Source organism: Kwoniella dejecticola, chromosome 5, assembly GCF_000512565.2.
Source record: "Kwoniella dejecticola CBS 10117 chromosome 5, complete sequence".
NCBI lineage: Eukaryota > Fungi > Basidiomycota > Tremellomycetes > Tremellales > Cryptococcaceae > Kwoniella > Kwoniella dejecticola.
In genome coordinates, this window is record NC_089305.1 from 920,572 (window position 1) to 939,675 (window position 19,104).

Consider the following 19,104-nt stretch of genomic DNA (forward strand, 5'->3'; position numbering starts at 1 on the left):
CGCAAGGCGATGTCTCTTTAGTTGGAGACCTTCATGATCGTGCTTCAATGCTCAAAAAGCAAGTCATTGCGTTCCGGCGGGATGGTATGGTGCCCGGCGAGGACGATAGCCGGATAAGCGGTGTAGGAGTACGATAAGATAGCGCCGAGCGGGATTCATTGTGTGGAACTGCTCTTCTTGTGTCTTGCGACGCTCATGCAATTCACCAATCAGCTTGCAAGCGATAGTAGGAACAGCAGGCAACACCCAGCATGTCAGGCGACCTCGAGATAGGTAAAGTATGGGAGGTGAGTTACCATAATCCTCGTCAGGTCTCTCATAAAATACTACCGGGTCAGAAGAACCGAAACTAACAGGCTTGACGTGTTCATTAGGCTGTGGGTCCGTTCCCAAGGTATGTGATCACGCTCAATATGCGGACGCACACCATCACTCCGTAGTAGCTCATGCCTCATCACAGCGGAATGCGTGAACACCCTTTCACCCATTCTCCTCTTTCCGCATTTCTCGACCCATCACTAGACCCCGACATAAATTTCGCCCAGAGGCCTTACGACGATAGCGAGACATGGCCCAGCGAGATATGTGATGGAGGTAGAGTAGGCTGGAGGAGGTTTGAGGTGGGCGAAGACGGCTGGCTGGAGGTGTCATACCCCGAGATCAGGTCAGCGTTTCTCCTCTAATCCAACAATCGACAACCATGTCGTTTTCCCGTCTTCTCGAGTACTCATAAAGTGCATGAAATATGAGCTGAGAGACTCATGACTGATACTGTAGATGGGACCAGCTTCGATCAGATCACGGATGGGCTTCATTGCAATATCAATCCATCCTGCGCACGACTATCAACATCCCTGCTGTACCGAATCAACCTCGAACCTCAGTACGAATCGATGTTACCCAAGGCGTAGAATACGCTTTCGTACCCTACCCTGTACCGACAGACTTGACAGAACCGATAAGCTGGTACAACGCAGATATATATGCTTTCTCCGATACTCCTACGGGCCTCCGGGGCACAACAAACAAGACATCCAATTTCGCTAGATCTCTGTCGCTCACTCCGGGGAAATACGTCATATTGCTCAAGGCATTATACGAGATTAGGATGTTCGGGGATCCCGGATCGTCTCCTCCCACAATCAGAATCAAGGTGGCTGCTGAAGTAGACGAAGTGGGGGATTTCCAGATCTTAGAGGGTTTAGAAGAGGTTCCGGACGTGGTGGATGGGTGGTTCATGGGAGATTGGATATCGGTAGGATTCAGAGTGCCTTCCGAAGCGCAAGATATAGAGATCATCGGAGTGGAATTGCCGGCGTCTTTTGGACAATCGATCAACCTTACTCTACCCGGTTCAGCCAAGATACTGAAGGGTCAGATCAGACCGATCGCGCTGAGAGTAGGGCAGACAAAGGCCTTACCCGGTTATGTGCAGTCGTTGGCTATCAAGCTTACAATAAAGATTCACGGTAGTGGTAAGGGTGAAGAGAAGCAAGCTATATGGCATCCGACATTCAACCACATCCGGACGGACGATAAAGACCGGATTGCACCTTTCAAGATCACTTTCGCGTCGCCTTCAATAACTTCGGGAGTACCGGCCGCGGTTTCACACGCTATGATACTTCCCCCTCCGCAGTGGCCTACAAACAAAACATCCAGCTCTGCATCTCCCGTTGCATTAGCCAGCGACCCTGGCATCATTCACCCTCAGCCCCCTTCTACACCTTCGGCATCGACCCAGCAGGCTGCTCATTCAGCGAACGCGGCTGTTCCTCTCTCTCCTGTCCTTCTGGTTCTGCATGGTGCGGGCGTGGATATTACTCTGCCAGAGTACATCGCTGCCGTTCCGTCGATTCCTGAGTACTGGGCCGTCTTGCCGACGGGCAGAAATGAATGGGGGGAAGATTGGCACGGAGGCAGTATGCTTGATGTTTGGGCTGCTAGGGATGCTTTCAGCCTGATCATCAGGCGAATAGGCATGGTTGTTTCAGATCAGACAATGTGAGTATGTGAAAGCTCTGACGTTGCATATTCGCTGAAGAGCATGATGTCTAGAATGATGGGACACTCGAATGGAGGACAGGGAGCATGGCATCTTGCTGCGAGGTATCCTGATCGCGTGAGAGGAGGTAAGGTATCGATGCGCTCCAGCTGTTTGTACAATGCTGATTTTCCAACGACAGTCGTGGCTGCTTCGGGCTGGTTGACTATACAAGACTACGTGCCGTATACCGAAATGTGAGTTTTACAGCTGCGGTCCTGCACCGAACAAGCCTCAAGGAACGAACAGAGCTGTGACTGATGGGACGCATGTCTGCCCTAAACAGTAATTCGAGGCATTACGCAGACCCTTCTCTGATGGGTATACTCTCCTCTTCGCTGTCAAGCTACAACAACGATCTGTACCTTTCGAATCTCGCGAATATACCTATACTCGTCGTACATGGAAGCGAAGACGACAATGTCCCTCCCCGCCATTCAAGGTCATATGTGAATATCATCTCCTCGTGGGCAGGCCAGCAAGATGGAGGTCCAGCCAGACTGTTGGAAGTCCCGAAGAAGGGTCATTGGTGGGATGATGTCTTACGTTCAGACCAGGTCATTGAGTTTATCAAAGATCTGCCTCACAAGAAAAGCTGGGACGAGCAGCGCAAAGTCGGATTCACGTTGACTACTGCAAACCCGCAAGAAAGCGGCGGGAGAGCAGGTGTACGGATTGTGGAATTAGATATTCCCGGAAGAATTGGGAGACTGGACGTCAATGCTAGACAATGGAAAGATAGTGATCCGGCTAAACCGCTAGACCTTCGAGGTACGAACGTGAAGAGGATCGAGTTGGTGTCTCAACAGTCTGGGAAACTACAAACATTCAGGAAATCATCTAGTGGAATCGGTTGGATACAGGAGGATGTCCCGATCATGGGGCCTTTGACTCTTCCTCGAGCATACGGACCGATAATTCGGATACTGTCGACGGCTGGGCCGATGACGATCATCTGCCCTGATTCGCCTAGACTGCGTGATATAGCTAAGAAGATAGCACACGATCTGTATTTGTATCATAGGCTCGATAGCGATATAATAGGGGATAGAGAAGGACTCATGAGAGTAGCGAAAGATGAGTTGGGACAAGGCAATCTCGTGATTCTCGGGCGTCCTGATGAGAACCTGTACACAAATTGGATGATACGGCAGGGGAAATTACCTTGTGAGTGACATCATCCAGCGATGTTTGGCGCAAAGGGCGAGCTGATGGGCAGAATGTGCAAAATGTCTAGTGCGTTTCCCTACCAAGGGCGTCATGCTAGTCAATGATAAAGTGGTATACGATCGAGGAGCTGGTGAGTCCCCCAAAGCTCATGATTTTTCCCGTGTGCTGATTCCCATGAGTAGGCTTGATCACCTTGCATCCTCATACAACCTCTTCCAGGTCGCTTGCGATGCTTATAGCTGGTAACGATGATCTGGGCTTGGAATTGGCTGCGAGATTATCCCCAATCAGGACGGGTGTACCGGTAAGCACCGTTCCACTCAATATCGTGACAAGTCTGAGTTGAGCTTCGCTGATAAGTTTGATGGGCGACAGATCCCTGATTGGGCTATCGTTGGTCCGCAGGCCAGATGGAAGGGTGCAGGAGGCTTCATAGGCGCTGGGTGAGTGTAGCCCATCTTGAGAAACATACGGGCATCACAGTAAGCTGACAAAGGCGTATGCAGATTCTGGGATGGGCATTGGGGCTGGAACGAGGCTATGTCATGGATGGATCGGTAGACCTGCTTAGACGCTGGTCCGCGTCTCTCCAACTCCACCTGATCCATCATTTTCGGTTCTGTGCTCGTGATACCTCGGGACACGATGGACAAGTTGGCTGTAAGAGCCGAACACTTTGTACCGTATGGGATCTATGTCTTACCGTATGGTTTATCGAAGGTTTCAAGCGTGTTCGGATTCCGAAGGTTACGTCGATCACGTTTACGTACCTGAAAATCTTTCGGCATGTCTCAGTGTTTGTTTGAATATTGAATGGTTGCTCACCAATTCCGGCACTTGTCTCAGGGCCCGAACCCGCATGTGATACCGGGATGCGGAACAAGCCAGCGTTCCAGTAAATTACTCTAGCTGATGCAACGTATCACTTTTTTACATAATTCTCTCTCAGACACCTCCATGTTTTTGTTTGGGTGTGACACAAGGGGGCGGGAAGGAGACTCGTCACAGACGGACCGTTTACGGTTGTACGTGACTGAATATGATTCGCATGACAATTCTCATACTCGTGATGATCAACGAGTGGACGGGCAGCTGGCGAATGGATGTACAACACTTGTTCTCAGTGATCTCAATGATCCCATGGGAGGAGGAGATCACATCGAACATTGATCTCCCTCAAGGTTCAAGTAAGGCTGTGACTGGGTGATACTGCGAAGTCGGCCCTCGCGAATGACAGAACGAACGACCTAGACTCCGCCGTTTCCATCCCCGAGCATGAGCGTCAACACCGGCACCAACACCAACGACAGCGGCAATGTCGATGTCGACTTCATCTCGGAGGATCAAGCCAGAGCTATCATTCTGAGCGATCCTATGAAATTCTTATTTCCATATATCATATCGTGAGTAGACCAGTCCACTTGTACCCTCATCTAGGATGACGCTTTGCTTCGCGGGCTATGGTATGGAATACAGAATCAGTGAGCTGACAAATTGCAATCACGCTTGAGGATAGATTGATACTAGACTCGATATTCCTCGGTGTCATATGGCAGCAATTTAGCTTTTGGATGAATTGGTCCTTCAAGAGAGATCCTCTGAGGATAAAGATTATCGTGGTGCGTTGAATATATTAAATCGGTCACTCGGTCGGAAGGAAACAAGAATATTAAGCGAATGAGATGATATGATATGGTTATGCTCATCTTTGCGGATTGCGGGTCGATCGTAGTTCTTGGTGACATTGCTTTCGACTGGATTCTCAGCTTTGTGAGTGCCGTAGCTTATCATCGAGAGTCAGATATGCAGAGTGACACCTAAGTATGAGCGATGATGACACTGTTGACTCTGTTCCAATCTCGGCAGTCTGATCAATTACATCGTCAGACTATGTGAGTGATTCTTCCTTTCTTAGTAGACCTACCGATCACATGCTGAAATCGGGGTGATTACTGACCCCTCCGATCTGTGCGATTCTTTTGAGTAGTTGTCAAAGGCTTTGGAACGAATTATTCGGCTTTCACAAGTATACGTTATGTGGCTTTTTTGCCATTATGGGAGACGTCAACAGTATCGATCGCTCAGGTAAGTCCAAATACACTTTCTGTTGTCATAGTGAAATTGAGAGCAGAAGAGAAACAGAACAATGAGCTGACTCTGGGATTCAAAATCGGATTAGGTATTCTTCGCAGAAAGAGCGTATAAATTGAATGGAAGAAACAAATTCATCTTGATCATACTTTGTCCACTGATGTGAGTCAATTGATCGGCTTATGTCCTGCTCTTGCCCCTCTCATCTGCTCGAGGGTTAATTGTGGTTGCGATGTGTGATCACCGCCAGATTGAGTGAATTGGCGATTGGGGCTGCCACTACAGCGAAATTTTATCAAGTAGCATTGATACAACGAGCGAAGGTGAGTTTGATTTCGTCCTTCCTGAGTTATCGCTCGAACAATGTTGACGACTTGATGCTCGCTCCGCCTATGATTTGATGTTGGCAGGAAGCTAGAGTACAGCTTTTCCTACTCGTAAGCTAGTCATGAATTTATTCCGCGGTTATGAAAAGTAGAGCTGAAGACCGATATTCCTATTTGTTCGTGATGGGCAGAACGCTTCTGGGGTGACGACGGATTTGACGCTGTTATCGTTGATTACCTTCGGCTTATGGAAGTCTCGAACGGGCTGGAGGGATACAGACAAGTTGATCAACAGGCTGATAACGTGAGCAGCGTTTGCATTCCTGTCCAAGAATCCACATAGTGGCAGACAGACACTGAGTATCACATACCTGTCGTCTTCTTGCGCTGATTGTTGGATTCGTACTAGATTGGCTTTCGAGACGCAACTTCCTGGTACAATAGTGTAAGTTGTCTAGGATTTAATTCCATTTGATATCTGACATGAAGTGCTTTGAATTGTCTGTAATGGTTTGCGACCATTCAATGCTGACCAATGGAGGATGTTGCAGAGTGATCATGTCCATCATTCAGTATTGCGTCGAGTCCGACTCGCTATACGTCATTTTCTTTGCGTGAGTCGCAGGATGCCCTCACCAATCAACATGAGCGGTCCCTTATCACGGTGCGTGTCTAAGTCTCGATTTATGCTGACTGAAGCTCGATCTGAGTGTAGTGTCATGTTACCTAAAATATACACCATGTCATTCCTTGCCGTGCTCAATGCCCGTATGTCGCTAAGTGCGCGGTACAGTACCCAATTTAATGAGGTGAGTTTTACCAGTATCACTCCCAATCCCAATCCCAATCCCAATCCCAATCCCAATCCCAATCCCAATCCCAATCCCAATCCCAATCCCAATCCCAATCCCAATCCCAATCCCAATCCCAATCCCAATACAAGACCCAGCCCCAGCACCGGCCACTCAAGTCGAGTGGAACACACATTCATACATGCATACATTCATTGAGAGCATTGTCGTTGAGATAAAGCATGGACGTGTTGAAGTTGATCGTGAACTCGTACCTCATAGTATCACCACGAGTTGCCTACGATACGTTCCAGTGAACAACAAGCTACCTCGAATCCAGGCATGAGCCACGACCACAGCCACAGCCACAGCCACAGTCACAGGCACAGTCAGGCTCAAAGCCAGAGGCAGCGGCAGAGTCAGAGTTTTAATGGGCACAGACAAGGTGGGGTGATGGTTTCTACAGAGACTGAAACATGGAACGACGTGAGTGGATTGGTTTCGGTTTCAAATTTCGATGTAAGATCGGGGATCTCATCGGACGGGAAAAAGTGGAAGCTAGCTATCATAGACACATAAGCTGATCATTTTGGGATCGTCTGCTCATTGTAGGTGGAGAGATATTCGCCCAAAATATCAATCAATCGACGTGATTTAGGTACCACCCATGAGATCTTAGAAGTCGGTGTCGATGTCCGTGCCCCAAATACAGATCCAGATCCAGATACAAAGGAAGCATTCGTACTGGGAGGCGAGCATGAAATCCCCCACCTCACGAGGTTACCACAGTCTCCCGGGCGGAACGAATCTGTGCTGGGACTGTCATCGAGCGGTATAGCTGCTGAGGAGAAAATTTAATTTCGCAAATTTGTAGCCACCTTTCAATTGCTACGAGTATCATTGGTGATGTAAGGTCCAACTTTCGGTGCGCTCAAAGTCAAAGATCGCTCGACTTCGTTGTATCGGGTACATCCAATTGTTGTATCTTGTAGTTTGTATTTTGAACCTTATATACCGTTCGTTATTGTATTATCTCTGACTGAGGCATGTATTTCAATTTATACATCCAACCCTACTGAAGTTGTATACTGTTATTAGACCTTGATGCGCGATGCAGTGTAGAATGTCGCAATATCGACGCATTAGTGTGCTTGACTTGACTCAGAAACATACAAACACACAAACACACTAACACAACAATGCATCCAACAAGAACTACAAATAAGCATTACCAGGTAATTCAAGTCATATAATGAATATATCAGTTGAGCCTGATACCACTCAACACTGAATGGTAATGGTGAAGGGGTGCGAGAAGTAAGAGAATATACAAGAACAACATGATTGAACGATCGGAATGAGCAGAAGAAATCAAAACAACATAGTATATACCGTACTCAATGGATCGTATCTTACTGTAACTCGAATGGAGACAGACAGGGTATGTTAAACTGAAACATAGCCAGAGAAGAAGTATCTCAGAACAGTGCGCCAAAATCCCTGATCCTCAAAAGCCTGTACCCTCCTTTCCTTTTTTCCTTCCTGCCTTTTGCCTTAAATTTGCTTAACCGCCCTCCCATCGGCTAAGATCATCGCGCAGACCCATCCACACTCCTCAGAAGCCTTTCAATCTCTTCCCCACCTCCAGCAAAGATCCCATCGAACGAATCGAAACTCGTATCTTCAGGATCGTTTTCGCCCACATCAAAGTTCGTGAAACCCACTTCATTCCCTGGCTGCGCAGGCGGAGTAGGCGGTAGTGAAGAATTTGCCGATGAGCTTGTATTTGAATTGTTAGTGCGGGTACGATAATTGGCTGGTCGTTTATTCGGACTTTTCAGCCTGTCTGAAGTACTGGTCGTATTTGATCGGCTTGGAATTGAGATACCGGTTGTAGGAACTATAGAGCCTCTTAGTGATACGTTGGGTACAATAGGCAAGTTTGATCTCGTATTCGATGTTAGTGTGGTTTTGGACGAGGACGAAGAAGACATCATTGGATTTTTACGTGGGGAGGATCTGATTCCCGTACTTTGGATATGATTATGACCATGATCGTTCCCCAAGAAGGGGGTACGAAAGGCTTTCCCACTGCTCGTTCGGGTCCATCCGCCGATTCTGTTCGAAGTGATTGACGGCTTTGGTATAGGTTTTGCCTGTTGTGAGCCCAGTCCGATTCTTGGTGCGTGGCCTTTGATCGGTGAGAGGGGTTTCCGAATTGTATTTGATCTGGCGTGGGGATCTGGCTTCGATGACAATGACGAAGAAGAAGTCGCTGATGGGTGGAAAACCGCATTTGGATCGTTGCCCAAATTGCGGTCTTTGAGCATGCTGTTGCTTATCAGATTCTCATTTCCATCGAACAGCTTATCGCTTGACTTCCTGGTCGATCTCGGTCGCATCGCTGAATCCACGTTTGTATTTGTATTCACACTCTTCCTTCTCAGCGGCGTGGAAGTGATCATACCACCCGTAGCAGATCCGATCTGGTGCTTCGATCTCGTATTTCGACTTGGAGTTTCCGCTTCAACTTGTACGCCCACATAATCTGCCTTCCTATTCTTTTCGTCATCTAAGGGCGAAGAGAGTAAAGAGAATCGATCGAGGAGGTAATCCAATCTCGTCTTTTCTTTCTCCTTCTCCGCATTTGAAAGTATCGACAATGAAGGTAAACTGTTTGATCCTATCCCCGCCTGCGTGTCTAACGCTGGACCTTTTGAGGAAGTGGGTAAAGACCGATGTCCTCTACATGGTCTCTTGCGCGCGGGTCTACTACCACTTGAACTGTTCAGCAGCCCGGACCCAGAGGAAGACGATGATGATTTCAGAAGCGATGTGATGGGTCGTGGACATTGAGTAGGTGTCGGGGGTACGATCGGATCTATCAGTCAGACAGATTCAAAGTCAATGTCAAAGCGATCAGCTTTTCGGACCCTCGTGGTACTTAGATCAGGAACACTTGACGTCGTGAGGATCCAAGCGTGTTGAATAAGAAAGCCGATGTAAACAAAGGAATGAAGGAGGACATACCGTCTTCTGTAGCTTGTAAAACGGCTTTCCTGAGTTGAGAATCATGCACCCATGCTACTCGCGGTCCATCCTCTTGCGAGCTGTTCTCAAGCTCCCTCTTACGCCTTGAGCGGGTATTGGGTGTCTCCATGATCGAATCTTGCGCGATCAATACGAATCCGGCTATATTGTCGACATATGGTCCGATATCACTCCGGTGAGCTTGCAAGAAGAGGAGGCGGCGAGATACGATGAGCGAGCGAGCGAGCGAGCAAGTTAGACGATAATATAAAAAGAAGAGATGAGATAGAGGAAGTCGTAATGTTCAAGTGAGTTTGAGTTTGTATCCGACTTGGATCTGATTACGGCAGAATGAGGGAGCAGGGAGAAAGACAGTCACATCACAAAAGCACAAAGAAGAAAGAAAGGCAGACGCGTGTGACCGAGAATAGTGATGTGGCGATGAATTATGTCTGCTTGTATATTGATACTTTTACTTCCGCTCAATCATACAAGTTTCCGGACAACCACGTGCATCAGCCTCAGTGACAACATGACGATCATTTGGCCTGCCGCTTTGAGTCTGAGTCTTCTCAATCTTCTTCTTTCGACATCACAAATCGCTCTACCCCATCGAAAGACCTCAGAACCATATACCTTGCACCTCAACAGCCGAGACACAAGAGTTTGCCAAAGAATATTACCGGCAATATGTCCTTGATACATGCTTTAGTGGCTAGAGGGACGACAGTCCTAGCTGAACATGCCACTGGCACAGCAGAGTTGAAGCCTGGTGAGTCAGTGCGACCTTTTTTGATATTCCCTTGTTCGCTCTTCCACTTCGCCAACTGGATGTACGGCGAGCCATATATTGACGACAATCCATCTTTATAGCTGCACAAACAACTATTCTGTCGAAGATCCCACCAAATAATTCGAAATTGACTTGTAAGTAAACTCACTTTACGGCAAGCAGCCCCCCCAGCTCGTTCAATTACGCAGGAACTGAGCTAGTACTCAATGATTCTACTTAGACGTATGGCAGGATCGACTGATACATTACGTCTCATCGAATGGCGTCATCTACCTTGTAATGGCGGATGACTCGGTAGGAAGGAGAATGCCTTTTGCTTTCTTAGCAGAGGTCGAAAGGCGGGTGAGTGGCTCATTTCGTTCAGAATCTCTACTTTAATCTGTCAAGTTGTCATAGTCTCGACGCTGATGCGGATATAATGCACCTACGAGTGTAGTTCACAGCGTCCTTTTCTTCAGACGAGGTGGTCTCGGCATCAGCGCACTCACTGGGCGATTTCGAAAACGAACTAGCTAAATTGATGCACCAATATACGACTTCTCCGCCTGCCGATCCTCTGAGACAGGCTCAGTCGGATTTGAACAATGTGTGAGTGTCAGTCGGATGCTGGACTCTGGCGACTACATTCAGAGCCTCAAGGTCGAACAGCTTTCCCTATATCAGCAAGATTCGATCTCCCCTCCTTCCGTTCCAGTCCTATGCATGATATCATTACTGACCAAACCTTTTTTTCGGTTGGTCTTAGCAAAGATATAATGGTACAAAACATCGACTCGATCTTACAGCGAGGCGAACGCCTAGATCTCTTGGTGGACAAGACCGACACCTTAGCCGGACAAGCATATGCGTTCAGACGAGCAGCGAGGAATGTAAGGCGACAGCAGTGGTGGAAGAATGCTAGGATAACGGCTTTGACGGGATTCGTATTTGTTGTGAGTCATCTTGTCCTCATTTCAGGCGTCTTATACTCCAGGAAGAACCATCAAGGTCCAGTCCCATCATCAGTACCAGTACGAGTACGAGTACGAGTACCAGTACAAAACCCTATTCAACAAGAGCTGATCAAATGTGCCGCGTCCGTTCGATAGTTGATTCTCTACGTTTTCATCGCGCAATTCTGCGGAGCTTCTTTGACGCATTGTAAGAATTAATAAAATTGGTCTCGGTCCCGGACCCTTCCTCGGAGTAGAGCTTGCCACGGTCAATAATCGCTCTCTTCGGCAGGCCTTGCGAGAGCAAGGCCGTTATTCGTTGTGTATCGTCTTGACCGGTTGTGCATATAATTTGATGCCTTTTGTTTGTTATGCTCATGTATGATGTTGTATATCGTCCTGCATAATCCTTCTCCGCAAGGTGCGATGACTCTCACGTGAATTATCTGACCCTCAAGAAATGCGCGCTTTACTCGAGAGTGTAGGATCGTACAATACATTGAATATAACGAAAGACATGCTCCAACATCCTATGGATTTGCGTTCTTAGAGGCAGCATCTCTCTTCATCCGCTTGACTGCTTTGGCTTTATTTATAGCCTGTCTCTCACCGAAGCCCGAATCGTGCATTTCCTAAATACCGTCGGTTATGATCATCGTCAATTAGCCATCGAAGCTTCAAAATGTCCTTTGTCCTTTGAGGGCGCACCACAGCCAGCTCAAGCGAGAAAGAGAGCGAAAGTACAGTACAGTGACGGAGAAAGAGGAAAAGGAAGAGAAAGAGAAAGAGAAAGAGAAAGAGAGAAAGAGAAAGAGAAAGAGAAAGAGAAAGAGAAAGAGAAAGAGGGACACTCACCATAGTAGCCATCCTCCTAGCCAACGCTACTTTATTCAAACTCTCCAAAACCGTCTCTTCCGGTAAACTCAATTCACTCAATTGGACCTTGATATTCCCCTCAATCATCTTCACCAGATCAACATCCTTCTCAGTAACGATGGTTATCGCTATACCGCCTCTTCCTGCTCTCGCCGTTCGTCCGACTCGGTGGATATAATCATCCGATTTCCTAGGACAGTCCCAGTTGATGACCATCGATACTTCCGGTATATCCAGACCCCTCGACCCCACATCCGTAGTAACTAACACACGCACTTCCTGCGCTCTGAATTTTGCCAAGCTCGCCAAACGCTGCGGTTGGGTCAGGTGCGAATGCAGAGGAACAGAGGGTATATCCAGCTGATCCAATAATAAGTGAAGTAAGTGTGCGGTGGCACACCGTTGAGTGAAGATGATTGTAGATGGTATATCGGCTTGTTGAGCTTCCTCATCGTCTTCAGGCATGATGTTTTTCCTCTTCTTGCTATTGCCACCTTTCCTGTTTTTGCGCTGGTGCTCAATCTCGTCCACCTTTCTAGGTTTGGCGCGAAGGGCGATATCGATATCGTCCGGCGGATGGTGTAAGAGGTAAAGTAAATATGGGTCTCGGATTTGGGAAGGTATGAACAGGTATTTTTGCTTCAATTTCGATACTGTCATCGTACTGCCCCAAAAAAAGGATTGTCAGTTGGCATTACATGTGAATGACGGGAAATCAAATCAGCTCACTCAGATTCGACGCGATAAACGAATGGTTTCTCTTTGCCCGCTGAAGGGGGTTTGTTGGCTAGTTCCATGATCGCTTCGCTGACTGTAGCAGTGAACAAGCATGTCTGACGCTTGGGCGGTATTTGCGAGAATAGATATGCCAATTCAGGAGCGAATGTCGGAGTCAACAGTCGATCCGCTTCATCCAGTACCTACGTGAGAAATTGTAATGTCAAAAACTATTCGACGAACTCAATGAAGCATGACGAGCGGTATACTTACCAATGTCCTGACTCTGCTTAATTTACCTTGACCCATCCCATCACTCCGCAATAAATCGCATAATCGCCCAGGGGTAGCTACGATGATATGGGGACGTTTCTCCAATTGTTGGGCTTGCGTCATCATGTCCATTCCTCCTACTATCGTGGCAGTCGTCAGACCTAGCGGCTTGCCAATTACCAGGAATTGTTCAGATAATTGATACGCCAATTCCCTGAGCACATGGAAATAAAGTGTCTCTTCTGTCAGCGCTGAATTTTCATCGGTAGTCACATCGCGGTCAGGTCAACTCACCTAGTTGGAGTCAGCACTACAGCCCAAACACCAAATGGATCTCTTGCTATTCGTTCGACTATCGGTAAGGCAAATGCCATAGTCTTACCACTTCCCGTCTTAGCACCTCCGATGCAATCTCGACCTGTAGCCAAGACAAACGCACGAGCTCGTTCAGCTAATCTGGCCTAGCTAATTATGAGTTGAGGGCTAAAGAAAGAGGGGTGGGAAGCAAGAGCTCACCGGATAGTATAGCGCTGATACAGGCAGATTGGATCTCAGTAGGTTGACTGATATTGATAGATCTCAAAGCTGTGATAAGGGGCTGAGAAAGGCCGAGGGATGCGAAGGTGGTTTCTGCCGATGGTTTTGGATTGGCCGAAAAAGCTGCTTGAGGATCCGTTTTCACAGGTTGACCAATCGTTCGAGATGTCAGTGGAGCGGCTGAGCGTGATGGTAAGATGACTCGCGAGGTAGAGGCTACTCCCTTGAGTGTGGGCGGCGAGTGTCTCTTAGTCTCTTCGACATTTTCGCTTCCAGATTCTTCGCCCGCTATGCGAATTCGTTTCCGCTCGTTCTGATTCAATTCCACCGGGTCCTTGAGAACCTCGCCATCCTCAGTCTGCGCCTCATCCTCGCTCTCACCCTCACTTTCATCTTCTTCATCGTCCAGATCAGATCCTGAATCTAACGATGAGCCTCCCTCATCGTCCTCCGATACTACTTCTCTGCCCTTGCCCTTGTCTTTCCCTTGCCCTCCACCGTTTCGAGCAGCCAACATGGCCTTCATCACCTGGCTAGAATCGAGCGTCAGACCTGATGACTCAGGTCGGTCATTCGCACTCTGGCTTGGCATCTTCTTTGCGGTCGTCATTCTCACCTTGCGCTTGCGCTTGTGAGTCTTCTTCCAAAAGAAATGAGCGAATGGGCATTGTCAGATATCTGTTGAAGCAGATTTGTTATTGTTTTTTGCTTCTAGGCTTAGGTTACTCTTTATTTTGCCGCTTGGCTGACCCAAAAATCTTTTATTTCGCGGGGCACCGTGATCTTGATAGCTATATTTGATTCCGTTTCTTACCGGCATTCGGTAAACTACGAGTGATGAGTGAATTGGTCGTCTGCCGTGCTGTGGATGACGTTGGCTGGCCTTAAACCAGTCCTTCTCTGTCATTGACATCCTGTGCTTGTGTATATGAAAGGCAGTGATCAAAGAGGATGAGGGACCGATAAAGAGACTAGGTAAGATGGCACCTCCGAACCCAGCCTCGCAGGGCATATCGGTAGACCCTAATCCACCTATAATTCTCCAATCTTCGGAACTCGTCTCTTCCCTTCCTGCCCCCTTTCTTCGACTCCTCGTGCTGTTCGCCCGACCGATATCGCTCTTCCGGACAACGCTGGAGATATTACTCTGGAGAAATGGTAGGAGGGCACAGAGCTGGATGATCGTCGGAGCTTGGTGGGCATTGTGTCTCGGCTCAAGCCATGCATTCAGGTGAGTCTGCGTCACCTTTCCGTACCCCGGAATTATGGATAATCTGTCTAACGAGCAACTCGGATCACAGGTACCTCCTACCAGCTCTGATCTTCATCCCATTCTTACCGCTCGAGAAGCTTCGCCATCGATCTCTCCCGAAACAACCCTCAAAGAACACAATTCACGAGCCCTCAACTTCCGATACCCTCTTGATCACTTTATCAGATATCAACGCAATCTACGCCCTTCTGCCTCCTTCCCCCTTGAACAAAACGAGCGCCAGCTACGAACGATTCCGACAGCTGGGTCCTGTGCGCCTGGCTCGAGGACTTGTCGTCTTATGGATTACATGGATCGCATTAGGCCATATCATAGGCTACAAAAGCCTCTTAGGTATCCTCGGCTCCATCGTATTGTTATTACCTTCACCGCCCCTCGCTCACTTGACCGACCTCCTCTCGAAATCGCTGTTCATCCGAAGATCACTCGCATTGATATTCCTATTCATCTTCGGTTCTCCTCCTGAGACGTCTTACCGCTTTTCGTTCTCCCATTTCTCGCCTACCGGATGGCTCAAGTCGAAATGGACGACTTCGCGCAGACCATCCCTGGCCTTCTCCTTCAGACCCAAATTCGCCGGTAGTAGTAGCGGCTCTTTACCTTCCGGATCGGCACTTGACGACTCTGATGAGACCCAGCATGAAGGAGATGCAGCAGAGAAAGCGGAAGAGCCGATATACTTCAAATTCGAATTACACGAGAATCAACGATGGTGGATGGGTTTAGATTGGACGTCGGCTTTATTACCGAATGAAAGACCATCGTGGTGCGATAATCACCTACAACCCGTCTCTCCTCCTCAATCATTCACCCTCCCCCCTCCTTCCTCCATCATTACCCCTGATCCGACCCTCAACGATCCCGCAGGTAGGGTACTGCGCACGACCAGTTGGAAATGGTTAGATGACGAGTGGTTAATTGTCAAACAAGGTCCAGGCTTAGCAAATTCCAACTCTACCACTGCAGGGACTATACAAGCGTCACCCACGATCCCGGATGACGGAGGCTTCAACGTCCCTTCGTTGCAGAAAGAAGGGTCTACTTCTACTTCTGCTTCTGGACCTGCAGGGGGAGGGAGCTCAAGTAGACCTACATCATTCATATCGACTTTCGGATCATCTCCACCTTCAACGACGGAAGAAACCCTCTCGCCAGGTGTAAGAGCCCAGTCTATAGCGGAACAAGCGTTTACAAAAGGCCTAGAACGTCTCAAAGCGCGTGCAGCACCTGCTTCAGGCAGTGCTCAAGGTAATTCACCTAGAAAACAGTCAGCCGATACGACGAGTTTCAGAGCTAGAACGATGTCCCAAACAAGCGATGAATCACACCATCACCATCATAATGCAGATGACGGTCACAGCTCGCAGAGCGGGAATGTCAATGTGAACGTGCAGATCCCGGTGGGAGAGGTCATAGTGGACAAAGACGATGCGACGGATACTGATGGATGGGTATATGGGGATAATAAATGGGAAGGTATGGGCGCGAAAGGAGGTTTGGGCAAAGTGAGTTGCTTGCTTATCTCTCTCTTTCGACTTCACATCCAGTAGACTTTCAAAATACTGATCGTTGCGTCACCCCAGTTCACAAGACGACGCCGATGGACTCGACGAGCGGTATTGATGGAGACAAGCATAAAGCTCAAATCGGAATTACAAGCACAAGCAGAAGCACCTCCTTTGATCGTTCCTTCTTCTGCCTCTACACCTGTTCGGAATAGTTCCACTTCGACCACTACTACCACAACACCTGGAAAATCAAAAGCCGCTCCACCTGTTGGCTTAGCCACGAAGACTGAGGAATTGGGCGCTGCGAAGCCGAAAGTCCTTGGGGCTGATCTGATTAGGGTAAAATCGAAAGACAGTCACGAAGAGAATCCCAGTCTAGTGGGCACCACAAATGTCAGTGCATTGGCTAGTGCGAGTGCGGGTGCAGGTGGAAGTACGTTATCAACGGGGACCGGTACAGGGACGCAAAGTAGAGATGATGTCCTCAGGTCGAGGTTGAAGAAAGCTATGGGTTCTGTAGGTGGGTAGGACGCTGTACTGTACATGTGTCAGATATATAATGCATTGTTCTGTGTGATGCTTAATCAGTACCTGTCGATTGAGCATAAGTCGAAGATCACGACCAGCACATTGCTTCGTGTCTGACACTCACACTGCTCATCTCCATAGCCAGCTCGCTATCACGACCACGACCATAGTGCGGAATTGGAAGCATGAACGTGTGTGCGTGTGTCATTAACATTGACCGACGGCTACTTTACGGTGCAAAGGGGATCTCGGTCAAAGCGTTCTATTTTCAGGCACCAGCACGACATTAATATTGCATTTCCACTAATAATGAGGAGTAAGCAACATTTTCCTTTCGCACTCTTGTCGTTGATATTCACTCGTCTCTTTGTATGCTTACGTCTTTTGTCAGACGTATCAAGCTACCTCAATCGAATATCCCAAGTAGATACCTCAAGATGTCTTTCGGTCAATTGGAACCTAATGAAAAAGGTATGTCACCCGTGATTCGCATACTCCAAATTACCAAGTGATTGAAATGCAGCAGAGCTGACACCAATGTATGACGGGATATAGTCCTTGTTGGATGTATTGGTGGATCGGGGTTGTACCACCTCGACAACTTGACTTTCGTGTGAGTGACTCATCTCTCAGACTCCCTTTCTCGGTTCGCAGAGTATCTTCGCATTGTGACATCCGTGATCACATCGCCATTGGAGCTGACTTGTCTCGTCCCTTTTCGTGATGAATTAGTAAAAAGCTCGATATCACTACACCATGGGGCAAACCCTCCTCGCCCATAACCATCTCCTCCCTCCCCTCTGGCGCCTTGATCGCATTCATCTCGCGTCACGGGGCGCACCACACGATCACCCCCACCGAGGTCCCCGGGCGGGCTAATATCGCTGCGCTGAAACATATCGGCGTAGAAGCCATCGTCGCTTTCTCAGCCGTCGGTTCCCTCAGAGAAGAGATCGCTCCTGGGCATTTCATCATTCCCGACCAGATCATCGACAGGACGAAAGGCATTAGAGAAGATACGTTCTTCCGGGGTGAAGGTGTGGTAGTACACTCGATGTTCGGGGAACCGTTCTCCAAGAAACTCTCGGAATTTGTCGCTCCCAAAGTCCAGAAGATCCTTAGTGAGGCCGAGGGCGAGGTGAAGGTACATACTGGGAAGACTGTTGTTTGTATGGAAGGTGAGTCTGAGACCGACCTCTAAGGTCGAGATTTGGAGATTGTGAGAAGTCGACTTGCGCGGAGAAAGATATCGTGCTGCCTCATCAAGGTTAACGGGGACAAGTTGTCTTGTGAGATGCTAATGCCGACTTCTGTGATGATCGACCAGGCCCCGCTTTCTCGACCAGAGCCGAATCGCTCATGTACAGACAATGGGGAGGAGACATCATCAACATGTCGGTCATCCCAGAAGCCAAACTTGCTAGAGAAGCTGAGCTCGAGTGAGTCTATCTTCCGTTTTGTTCCAGTCCCTCTTGATTACCCTGTCATCCAAGAACCACTGTCGAAATCATAATACGTACCAACACACCACACTTTCTCGATCATCGTCGCGAGAGCTAAGTCATGCTGATCAAGCTTCAATCTCGTAGCTACACCCTTATCTGCACTTCCACCGACTTCGACGCCTGGCGAGTCGGAGAAGCCCCCGTCACCGTAGAAGAGGTAATCAAGACTCTGCATACCAACGCCGGCAACTCTCGAGCCGTTGCAGCCGGCATCCTTCAAGACGTGCACGATGTTGTCGCCGAGGGTAAAGTCTTGAATGAGATTAAAGGATCTATGAAATACGCCTGTATCACTCGATTAGAGGTGAGTTTCCGCCATGACGTTCTGACCACTCTTCGTTTCTTCCTCTTTGTTCTCCTGTTTCGAAAGTCGCTCGCTCGCTTCTTTGGGTTCTCCACCTTAACCGAAAATTTCTCGTACAATTCCGTTCACTTTGACTGCTTTCCTCGTTCCCCTGACCCAGACCCAGACCCAGACCCTAAGCCTGAACCTGCGCCTGACCCACTTTCTGTTCATCCCATCACAGGACATGAAACGCAACTTTACTGACACATACCAATCCGACTTGTTGTCGCAGTCTCAACCTGAAGCTGCCCGAAAGAAGTTCGCCTACATCTTGCCTTATTTCGCGGACGAACAATAGATAGACTAGAGTGCAATAGACGAAAATGTCTCGTTAGTCTGTGGAGAAGTAGACAGTATAACATAG

General features: G+C 48.3%; 7 protein-coding genes across 7 annotated transcripts; 5 read left to right on the top strand and 2 right to left on the bottom strand.

Annotated features, from left to right (window-relative positions):
- Positions 1-251: 251 nt before the first annotated feature.
- On the top strand, positions 252-3,775 carry I303_104438 (uncharacterized protein; the record flags this gene model as incomplete). The annotated part of the gene is made up of 11 exons (XM_065968958.1): positions 252-287; positions 375-394; positions 461-664; positions 778-2,004; positions 2,059-2,132; positions 2,187-2,241; positions 2,331-3,211; positions 3,282-3,344; positions 3,397-3,518; positions 3,590-3,657; positions 3,721-3,775. 11 exons carry the CDS (start codon positions 252-254, stop codon positions 3,773-3,775), a joined length of 2,805 nt encoding a protein of 934 aa, XP_065825030.1.
- Positions 3,776-4,489: 714 nt separating this feature from the next.
- On the top strand, positions 4,490-7,280 carry I303_104439 (uncharacterized protein; the record flags this gene model as incomplete). Its single annotated transcript, XM_018407880.2, has 13 exons — positions 4,490-4,617; positions 4,731-4,833; positions 4,947-4,984; positions 5,081-5,106; positions 5,202-5,299; positions 5,394-5,467; positions 5,556-5,628; positions 5,823-5,935; positions 6,041-6,076; positions 6,183-6,245; positions 6,347-6,605; positions 6,705-6,908; positions 7,035-7,280. 13 exons carry the CDS (start codon positions 4,490-4,492, stop codon positions 7,278-7,280), a joined length of 1,461 nt encoding a protein of 486 aa, XP_018263091.2.
- A 731-nt stretch (positions 7,281-8,011) lies between these two features.
- On the bottom strand, positions 8,012-9,582 carry I303_104440 (uncharacterized protein; the record flags this gene model as incomplete). Its single annotated transcript, XM_018407879.1, has 2 exons — positions 8,012-9,303; positions 9,453-9,582. 2 exons carry the CDS (start codon positions 9,580-9,582, stop codon positions 8,012-8,014), a joined length of 1,422 nt encoding a protein of 473 aa, XP_018263090.1.
- A 560-nt stretch (positions 9,583-10,142) lies between these two features.
- On the top strand, positions 10,143-11,396 carry I303_104441 (uncharacterized protein; the record flags this gene model as incomplete). The annotated part of the gene is made up of 6 exons (XM_018407878.1): positions 10,143-10,224; positions 10,326-10,379; positions 10,466-10,587; positions 10,682-10,833; positions 10,991-11,177; positions 11,334-11,396. The coding sequence occupies 6 exons, from the start codon at positions 10,143-10,145 to the stop codon at positions 11,394-11,396; spliced, it is 660 nt and encodes a 219-aa protein (XP_018263089.1).
- A 311-nt stretch (positions 11,397-11,707) lies between these two features.
- On the bottom strand, positions 11,708-14,190 carry I303_104442 (uncharacterized protein; the record flags this gene model as incomplete). The annotated part of the gene is made up of 6 exons (XM_018407877.2): positions 11,708-11,809; positions 12,033-12,717; positions 12,783-12,973; positions 13,044-13,257; positions 13,338-13,461; positions 13,560-14,190. The coding sequence occupies 6 exons, from the start codon at positions 14,188-14,190 to the stop codon at positions 11,708-11,710; spliced, it is 1,947 nt and encodes a 648-aa protein (XP_018263088.2).
- A 370-nt stretch (positions 14,191-14,560) lies between these two features.
- I303_104443 (uncharacterized protein) lies at positions 14,561-16,889 on the top strand (the record flags this gene model as incomplete). The annotated part of the gene is made up of 3 exons (XM_018407876.1): positions 14,561-14,811; positions 14,882-16,358; positions 16,437-16,889. The coding sequence occupies 3 exons, from the start codon at positions 14,561-14,563 to the stop codon at positions 16,887-16,889; spliced, it is 2,181 nt and encodes a 726-aa protein (XP_018263087.1).
- Positions 16,890-17,326: 437 nt separating this feature from the next.
- Positions 17,327-19,038, top strand: I303_104444 (S-methyl-5'-thioadenosine phosphorylase; the record flags this gene model as incomplete). Its single annotated transcript, XM_018407875.1, has 6 exons — positions 17,327-17,360; positions 17,445-17,502; positions 17,622-18,067; positions 18,217-18,328; positions 18,479-18,698; positions 18,973-19,038. 6 exons carry the CDS (start codon positions 17,327-17,329, stop codon positions 19,036-19,038), a joined length of 936 nt encoding a protein of 311 aa, XP_018263086.1.
- Positions 19,039-19,104: the final 66 nt, after the last annotated feature.